At 37.2% G+C, this 10,712-nt stretch overlaps 1 protein-coding gene across 1 annotated transcript in view; it reads right to left on the minus strand.

Moving 5' to 3' along the window:
* LOC136245688 (uncharacterized) overlaps window positions 1-3,713 on the minus strand; it is a 35,971-nt gene extending 32,258 nt beyond the window's left edge. Inside the window, exons 1-2 of the mRNA XM_066037176.1 lie at window positions 2,759-3,713; window positions 406-605 (exon numbers count right to left, since the gene is read on the minus strand). Of these exons, the coding sequence (XP_065893248.1) occupies window positions 406-605; window positions 2,759-3,155 (597 nt within the window). The 5' untranslated portion in view covers window positions 3,156-3,713. The remainder of the gene's footprint in view (window positions 1-405; window positions 606-2,758) is intronic.
* Window positions 3,714-10,712: the final 6,999 nt, after the last annotated feature.

A 10,712-nucleotide genomic window follows, 5' to 3' on the forward strand; every position in this document is an offset into this window, starting at 1 on the left:
TTTTACTTGTGATAGTGCATTTAGTCCTTCCTCCACCACTGATAAACAGAGAGCAAATTCTAGACACTCTTTGTGGGTAATTGCCAACATCTTTCATCACAGCAAATATATCTTGCTCATTAATAGTTAAGGTGCTCTCCTACTACTGCAGTACGGATACTTCCATGCACACAACAACACACTGTATTGAATTTAGAGACTTGTATACATAGTGCTATGCACTTCTAAAACTTATGACCTGATTGTTAACTCCTCACTGTATTTTGAAGGCCACACCATGGCTTTGCTGTTTGGTATGGACACATGCTAGTAATTATGATAGACACAGTATTGGTGCCATAAATAAAATTGTAGATAAAATATACAGTACATATGCATAATACATATTATATGCGAGATACTTACCACCATTGGTTCAATCTTCTCCTTCACCTCTTGTATTGGGGGCCTCTCATCTGGGTCATCATCCAAACACCTCTCCACCAGTTGCCGTAGTGTTGTAACTTCAGCTCCTCCCGTCATCTTATCTAAATATTGTTGACGTCGTCCTGCTTCACTTAGTGCCACAAGCTTCTTAGTCTGAGGATCTTTTGCCTTTTGAACACCTGAAATTAGTTTAGAATACTTACATGAGTAAGAGCTGATCAATTACAGTAGTATTAGAAAACTGATATGAGCTCTTTATATATTAGTGCATTGTAGACATGATGTTATCCATCATTATACTTACTTCACACTTAATCAGTTGAATAAGAACAGCATGAACGTTTCAACACATTTATGGCTATTATGCGATGAAGGCATTGTATCCAAAAATTTATTTCTTACTAATTTTCCTTTTTAGTAATACACTGAGTGCACTTTTTGTGTTAACAAGTCCATTTTGACAAACTTCAAGTTATCTTCTTACTAGCAAGTGCTGGAAAGCCACCAGTAGAAACTAGAGATTAAGTGAACAGGCCATTGCCTGCTGATAAGTTATTTTTTTTAATAATGGATGATAGTAATAATATATTACTGTATTTGTTCATCATTTGATATGCTTTGCAAAAATCCTACAACACTATTAGTGTTCTTGGCATACACTAATGATAACAACAATATTTTCATGCAAATATAGTTTTGTATTCATTTAAATCAAAAATCACAGATGTCTAGATCTTAGGTGTAGTAGTCCATATAATTTCAACTGAAGTGGATTTATTTTTTTGCAGACTTTAATGAAACTGTCGCACATAAAACGCAAACAACATTTTGGGTATAGCAGGAAGGGTTCTGCAGATTCACTTGGTTATGACTAATAATATTTGCATTAAAAAGACATGTTATTTTGTAATATGATGAACTGCATGCTTCATGGAATAAGCTGAAAATCAGTGTGTAGATTTATATAACAGTAGAAGAGTTTTGTAACAAGTTTTTAGCATAAAATTTTCCATAAATTCTGCAATAGAAGAACTCTGGCACAACTTAACCATGTGCATTTAACTTGTGATTGCTCAATCATCCAATTTCTCAGGAAGATAAAAGTTGGTATATGGCTTCTTGTGCAAACACTGAACATCAAAATCATAGTTTGACATGTGAGCTATTTCTAGGTGAATTTTGTGTTGTTTTAAACCTTTTCAAGGTTTGTATTGCATGCGGACTTTATGCAAACTTTGAAACTTTAAAAACATGTTGTCAGACAGAAGGTGTTGATTAATATTTACTTCAGTGAAAGACTGTAACGACTTTCAACTACACACAACAATTTTCTGATAGTTGTGTTACCATCTCAACAGAATAAACAATAAACTATTACAAAGTCAACGTTGCAATGACAAATTGGGCTAGAATGCCTAGTACTATAGTAATCTGTAGTTTATAATAAAAAGAGCTAAAGTGTACCCTGCTTAAATAAGGCTGCTCCAAATAAATTCTCTGTTTCCCATCCTGGACTCAGATATATTTGCATGCGGGCAGGCAGTCCATATCCATTATTTCATTAGAAGATTAGCAGCTTTTCAAGTCGTTATTTGTCTGGCACAGCTATAAAAAGCTGCATAAAAGCTTGTTCCTTCTTTTGGAAAAATAACACAAACATGAAGTTTGTGCAGCACTGCTGACATGTGAGCTGAGATGGCTTTTACTGAGCCTGTCGGTTTGCAAGAATAACCGGAAATAATGGAAAGATATGGAATAATGGAATATTTAGAGCTGGCAGATGCAGGCGGTGGATGGGAAACAGAGAACTTATTTGGAGTGCATGGTCTAAACTCATGGCAACACTGATTTCCTCAATATTAATGTACTCTATAATATTATTGTTCTTGCTGACTATTCAGTATTCCTCATCATAATATATAGAAGAAAAATGAGCCGCAAAGCTGTCGACTGAATTGTGGTTTGCAAAACAAGCGATATTTCTATCAAAAAAAAACAGTCAAGCTGCAAATACAGTGCACTGTAAAACTGAAGATATCTCTGGACATTCAAATATGGACATCACTGTGTCTGCTGTATTGGATCCAGCTAGTGGACACTTCAGTTTTTACAGTGTGTGCATGGCCTTTGAAACAGCCAAAAGTTGTGAAGCCAAAGGTGGCGAATCATTACCATGATATCATTAGAATTAATTTTACTGATGACATGATTTGGGCCGCTACTTTTGATCTCACATGTACAGCTTTTCAAACTCTGGCTTTCCACTGTAGCTATACAGTTGTGCAAAACTATGAATGCTGAAAGTTGCAAGATATTACAAATTAAAATCTACCTGGGCTGGGCCATTCTTCACTGAATACATGAAGTGCTATTCCAGCAAAGGAGAACACATCCACTGCAAAACCATACTCTGGGTTAGCCACGAACGTTTCCGGAGGCATAAAATCCAGACACCCTGGAGCTGTGGTCAACCTACTCTTAGTTTGAGTTCTGTCAGCTCTTATCACCTTAGCCACTCCCAGATCTCCTATCTTCGCTACCAGCTTACTCGTCAGCATCACGTTTTTGGAAGACAAGTCACGATGAATTACGGGGGGATCACGGGTGTGAAGAAAGGTCAACCCACACGATACATCAAGCAGGATGGAAATCTTCATCTTAATTGCAATATTCGACTTATTATTCCTTATGAAAGAATCTAGGTTGGTCTCCATCAACTCCATCACCATAATCGGTAAGGTAAATGCGGGTATTTCCGGACAGCGCACAATTCCGGACACTTCGTGTATAGCACCCAAGAATGAATCAACTAGAACACACTTTTCGATTTTTATAATCCCTATAAGAATAGCTATTCACAGCAGAAATTTCAAGGCAATCCGTTGTTTCGTTCCTCGGCTAGCTTGATAAAGGTACCAAAGTGTCCGGAATTGTACGCTGTCCGGAAATACCCGCATTTACCTTATACCTGACTGGTTCGAGTAGTTCACGCCCACAAATTCCACAACATTGGGATGATGGATGGCGCTACAACGGAGACATTCTTTAACGAAATCATTTTTGATCGCCTCTCTATCCTCAGGGTTGACTCCTTCGATTAAGATAGGATGAATCTGTTTGGCAGCGTAACTCTTTTCTAGATATTGAATACTATACACTTTGCCGTAGGCACCGCTCCCCAGATCATTTCCGATGGAAACAGTTCCTGATAGAGTTACATCGTTCAGCTCTGGAATTTGATTCTTTGATTGCCACAGACCCATTCTTGAAATTCGTTTATGCGTTCACATGGGAGGGGCTGTAGTTTCGTCATAGCGCGCAATCTTGCGTATCCGTATCCTGTTAACGTGTTGCCAGCAGCAAAATCACGAGAAACAAGCTCATTTTGGTGACATACCAAAAAGCACCTTCGCTTGTACAATATAGGTTCAGATCGGAGAAGTGAAACTCGTGCCGCCCGCCTCTTCGCAAAGCAAAAGTTATGAACAAAGTTCCTTGCCACATGTACGTAGTGGAAGAACAATGGCAAAAGAGCAAAAAGTAGCTGTTATTGTACCTTTGAATAGTATGAACTATGCTACGTGGAGAGTGCAATGTCAAATGGCACTTATTCGTGATGGACTATGCTTCTGGATTGCCTAGCAAATACACTGTAGAGTTTCCACTCAAAATAGGAAGGTACTTCATTTTGTTTTTTTCTGGAGATTTTCACACAGAAATAACTTTAAGATAAAGCAAACTAGTGCTAATTTGTTACTGGAATGTTTGCAGCAGTCGCTATCAGCACAATTTTAACATATGTAAATATCCAAAAAGTGGTCACATGACCAAAAATTCCTTCATATAGGATTTCTACTGCAAAATAAAATGATGCCTCAGCCTTTTTCATTATTTCTGATCATTTAGATGCAGGCTGACCTTAAGATGAAACAAACAAGTGCTAATATATTATTAAACTGTTTATTACTTTCGATATCAGTGCAGTTTTAACTGTAAATACCCTAAAAGTAGTCACGTGGCCAACAATCCCATTACAGCCATAAAGGATGTGCTATAGCACTACAAGATGCATTATCATTATAAGGCAAGAAAATACACTATAATTGTGACTTCAGTCACCCTAAAATACAGTGATTATCTAATAAGCTGCATGCCCAATTTAACTATTATGATATTTTTGGTCACGTGACCACTTTTCAAGTTGTATGTTTTGTGTGCTAAATTTATGCTGATACCCAATGCTACAAGCAATCCAATAATAAATTAGCACTTGTTTGCTTTATTTTAAAGGTCAATCTGTGTGAAAATCACCAGAAACAACGAAAGGAAGCACCTTTCTATTTTGAGTTGGAACCCTAAATACAGTAAAGATGGTCACGGTTCCACTGCCAACACAATGGTGACCAAAGCACGATCTTGTCTAGCCACAAATTTAACTTGCCTATCAGCAGCCTCTTCATTTCCAGGGGGATGCTCTGTTTCACTAACTATTCCCCATAGTCTATGGGGAATAGTTAGTGATTAGACAAGATCGTGCTTTGGTCACCATTGTGTCGGCAGTGGAACCATCTTTACTGTATTTGCTAGGCAATCCAGAAGACCCTGTTGTGGTTTGGAAGAAGCTAAGGGATCGATTCCAAAAGAAAACCTGGGTGAACAGGTTAGCTTTACGTCACAAGCTCCATACATTACAGAGAATCTGTTCAAGATCACATTAGAGCTATGACTGAATTATTCAATGAGCTAACTGCAGCGTGGGAGATGCATGTTATTAGTGAGGAAGATCGTGTTGTTCATTCACTTGCTAGTTTGCTTGAATCCGCTGCTTTTAGTGCACTAGTTACTGCACTTGAAGCCAATGAAAATGTTCCAAAACTGAAATGGAAATTGTAACAGAAAGGTTGTTACTTGCAGTGAGAAAACAAAAAGAAAAAATAGGTGCTGATCTTAGTGAGCAAAGGGTTTTTGTTAAAAAACAACGTCTCAGATGTCACAAGTGTGGTAAGCTTGGCCATATAAAGAAGTTTTGTAGAAATTACTCTGGTGATAAAAGAGATTACAAGCTCAAGCAAAAGGCTAGTGCTGCTGAAAGTAAACAAGTTGAGAGTAGCTCTGACAGTGAGAGTGCTGGGTTAGTTGTACAACATGCCATGACAAGTTGTCTTGGAAGAGCAGCAAGGATTATAGATTCAGGAGCCACATGTCACATGTGTAATAAGTAATCTGATTTTGTCAAATATGAGAAGTTGAAGACTCCCTTGAAAGTCAAGTTAGGAGATGGGTATGAAGTTGATGGAATTGGAAGTGGGACTGTTGCTCTCACAAGTCAGTTACCTAGTGGAAAGCATAAGTTACACAATGTTTTGCATATACCCAGTATGTCTTACAACTTACTGAGTGTGCCAGCTGTAACTGAACATGGTAAAACAGTTCAATTTGAAGGCACTACTTGCCAAATCCTTGATGAATGTAAGCTAGCTTATTGGTATTGGTATCAAGTCTGCATGAGGAATTATTTTATTTTAACTGTAACAAAACTATTGTCTGTACCAATCCAATGTGACAGACACTAAGACAAAACAATCGGTTGAGGATATATGGCACTGTAGATTTGGGAATTTAGGGTCAAGAAATTTAGAGAAACTAGCCCAAAACAAGTTTGTTAATGGCTTTAACTATGACCCATCAAGAAATCTCATTTTTTTTCCAGTCTTGTGTTGATGGTAAAATTCATAAAAAGCAATTTCCAACTACTGGAGGGAAGAGAGCAAGCAAGCCACTTGAGCTTATCCACAGTGATGTTTGTGGCAAGGTTAAGACATCATCTCTTGGTGGATGTCATTGCTTTCTTACCTTTATTGATGACCATACTCGGTATGTGTGAGTGTACTTTTTGAAAAGTAAGAGTCAGATATTCCAAAAGTTTGTAGAGTGGAAAACTCTAGTAGAAAATTTGTACAAGGGCAAAATTAAAACCCTGTGTACTGACAATGGAGGAGAATACACATCAACTGAACTCAGTACTTACCTTAGGAAAGAAGGAGTACATCATGAGTTAACGGTTCCAAAAACACCACAGCAGAATGGTGTACGTTGCTGAAGAATGAATAGAACACTTGTTGAAACCATACGTCCCTTGAGCACGTTTCATTAAGCAAAAGTTGTATCAAATTTAGCGCTTTTATCAAAAAGCAAACGATTTTTTTTTCCGCTTAGCTGCTAATGTGCAGCAACACCATAACTAGAGGTCACCATCAAAGATTTTTGCAGTTGCCAACAAAGGGTAGATACTTATAAGAACTTCTTTCCTTTTACAATGAGCCAACAAGGGAGTGACATGTGATCACATGATCATGAGACCCACCCACCTGATGATCTATCAGTAGCACGTAGCAGCTGTTCTGTGTCTAGCAAAACATTAGCTAGTTATTATTGAAAATTGACAAGATGAGTACAACATCTTGTAACACTTGAACAGTAGTATAGTTATTGTATTATTAAAATTAATTGTAACTGAACACTTCAAATCATTGTAGTCATGTGCACGTGTATGTCTTGTGATCCTTATTAAATGGCGTTCGATATATATGTATAATTGTTTGAGTGAACACTTGGCGGCTCTACAAACATTACACATCTCCTCAGTATTTCAGAAAGTCATACAACACATCATTGCTTACATGCTACATACACACACGTTCACGTACACACATACACACACACAAATTTTACAGTGTGACTTGTAAACCTTTGGGGGAAAAGTTTTTAACTTTAGATGGCAGGTTTCTTTGTACGTAAAGTTGCCTACCAGTAGTAGTCAACTTGATAATGTGTACAAACTGACCTGTATAATGTAGCCACCTTCTTGATAAGTCACTATGTAATAAGGTCATCTGTCTAAATCAACTGGTGACCAGATAATGAAGGATACATGTAGGTTGGTATTGTTCTCATGATGAGATGTCTCCTAATCATCGTTCAGTTCCATACCAGTTGAAGTGTACAGTGGAGTGACCAATACAAGGAAGGTGGACACTGGCTGGAGTGGGGACATATAATATTACACAATGAGCTGGTTGAGGAGGTCAAACGATAGCATGTGTACCACTGGCTATAGTATCCAAAGACAACAAAACTATTCATTAAACAGATCTTTAATTTGTGTCATGTGAGGCATTTTCAATGGAGTAAATTATTTCCACCTTTTCAGCAAGACTACATGTTTGTGGTCAAGGAGTCAAAGTTGGTAAAATGCTGATATGGATGTGTGGAAGACCCCTTTTCACAAATATAGTCACTAGAAAAGGTGCTATATATCATTGCAACTAATGTCAAGTACTAATTATATAAGGATCAATTTAGCCATTACATCATGTTTAATGTGTAATTATGTTCAAACACTGATTCATGTGCATGTGGTAGAAATAGGGAGAAACATTTTTGTTGGGAAATTTTTACACTGACTGGTGCAAGCGTTGTTATTATTATTATCAGTGCACTTGTTTACTGATTATGCCCAGGGGGGACATAATAAATGGTTAGTTAGTTATAGATTTTGACTAGAAATAATTTTTTATCAGTCATTTTGTCAATAATGAGTTCTAATCAATGATAGTTCTTAGGAAGTAGTTGTTTTGACATGTTGTGGTGTTTACACTTATTGATGGTGGTGAGTGTGTGTCTTCATACTTACTACATCAGCTCTGTAAAAACGGAAAACCTAGCAATTTTATGGCATTCTCTTAGAGTGGCCCAATTTGTAGAAATTCTATCATAGTAGTATACACTAATATAATGTGCTAATACCCATACATCTTGCCCTTGTCTGTACACGTGTTTTTCCAATGAGCTGATATGTACTCATTGGTAATAGTGCAGCACCTAAGACCCTCTAATTGAGATAATCGTTCACTTTTTGATAAAAGCACCAAATTTCTTATGGGGTTTGTAGCACGTGTACTAAGTGATTTTAGAAGGGGAGGCATGTAAAAAGTCCTTTGGAACCCTATTTTTGGACTTTGGCAACAAAACTATTTGTTTACATGGAAAACAATCAATATACTATTATAAAGGTTAAAGGCTGGATCTAGTATTAGACCAGTACAAAGCCTGCAACTGCAACATGATGGCCCATTAAAATGCCACATGAAACAAATTGTTTTCTCAACCTGGCAGTAAACAAAATGACTGAAAATGCTATTTTCAAGGTGTTTTATTAAAGTTTTGCATTTCCAATGCACACAGTTCTGTGGTATAATGTACAAGGATCATCCTGATGTGTATCATTTCTTTATCGAAAGTGTATAACAAAAATTATTGAATGATGAAGTTTTAATTGGTTACAGGTGGACATAAAATCATTAGAATATCAGAGTATATACTAAACAACAAGTTATCTCTACAATACTAATTAGATTTGATCACATTACAAGGATAATTGCTTGATTTATGCATATACAGAAGGATTTCAATAATTTTATGTCCACATGTAACCAATTAAAAGTTCATCATTTGATAACTTTTGTTATACCCTTTTGATAAAGAAATGATACACATCAGGATGATCCTAGTACATGATACTACAGAACTGTGTGTATTGGAAATGCAAAACTTTAATAAAACACCTTGAAAATAGCATTTTCAGTCATTTTGTTTACTGCTAGGCTGAGAAAACAATTTGTTTCATGTGGCATTTTAATGGGCCATCATGTTGCAGCTGCAGGCTTTGTACTGGTCTAATACTAGATCCAGCCTTTAACCTAATAGGATATTGATTGTTTTCCATGTAAACAAATAGTTGTTGTCAAGGTCCAAAAAATAGGGTTCCAAAGGACTTTTTAATGCCTTCCCTTCTAAAATCACTTAGTACATGTGCTACAAACCCCATAAAAAATTTGGTGCTTTTATCAAAAAGTAAACGATTTTGTGGCTTAGGCACTGGACTATAAGGGTCCCAAACAAGATACATATTATTATAGGATGAACAATTGTAAACTATAAGATTTGTAACACCTTGATGACTTAATGTCCTGTAGCTGGAAGCATTATTAACAATATATGAGTATACGTGTGTTCAGTTTTTGCGTCTAATACATGCCCATTAAGTGATAGATGGTACATTTCATGACCACACATTATTAACATTGAGACATTTGCCAAATTTCAGCCAATTGAGATAAACAGTCTAGATCTGATTGTAGTTGTTGTCAGTTTCTGTGTGAACCACTCTGTGAACAGTTGTCAGCAGAGACACAATGGAGATGATACTTGTTCTGGAATGTCATTAAGGTGGCGCTGAAGTAATCAAATGAAGCCTTACAAGGCCAATGGGACATCACGTTTGTGGTCATGCACGAAAAAACACGGAAAACTAATAGAACAAAGCGAAGCGCTTCGAAATATTGAAAGAACCAGCTCTATCAGACTGTCAGGCTACTATTGCTAATACAAGTAACGATATTCACGTACTGACTTCATCACCTTGTCAAAACTCTGGTAACTTCACAGCGAACAACACCAGCTGTCATCGCGTGATTACTGCTTTACGGAGCGCGCCCTGGCCAGTTACACTGTCTCACAATTCGTGAAATAACTCCATATTTACTTACCATAGACTCTCAAAATTTGGCAGAGGCACTGGTGAAGCGTTTCTTTACAGGGCTATGGAAAGATTTTTCGCGATTCGCTGTTGACGGGCGTGATATCACTTGTTGAAAAATGCGGGTTTGCATTTTAACCAGTTTCCACGTTGTTATCGTTAAAAAGGATTCCATAGAGTTGTTCTACAAGGTGAGAAACCATAAGAGCCAAGGCGGCTTAGCGCTAGGTTGTTTTTGGGGTGAGTTATTTTTTAAATTGGCTCGTAAGTTCAGAGTTTAATAGCCACGAAATTAAAGCGGGTGATTTCACGGAACTTGGCATGCTAAGCTACAACATTAAAGACTATCATAAGAACTCTTTAAATGTAGACTACATGGTTCACAAGCAGAGTTCTCCACCACCCTAAAATAGCTATTTAAGCACGTGGGCTAATTTTAATAGTGACAAATGGGCATTGTACGGCTTCACATAATTACTTCAGCGCCCCTAAATAAGGAATATCAATGTGGGACACCCAACCAGACAGGACAATTTTTTAAAAATCAACTTTAACCAATAATAAAAAAAACTTGAACAAAGTATGTTGAAAAGTTTGGATTAATGCAGATCCCCCACACCCTCCACACTTGAGTTACGGTGCATAACCACTGCTGCCAGCTACCACAGTAGTATGTTTTCTACCTTAT

Source organism: Dysidea avara, chromosome 15 (assembly GCF_963678975.1).
Source record: "Dysidea avara chromosome 15, odDysAvar1.4, whole genome shotgun sequence".
In the NCBI taxonomy this organism is placed as follows: Eukaryota; Metazoa; Porifera; class Demospongiae; order Dictyoceratida; family Dysideidae; genus Dysidea; species Dysidea avara.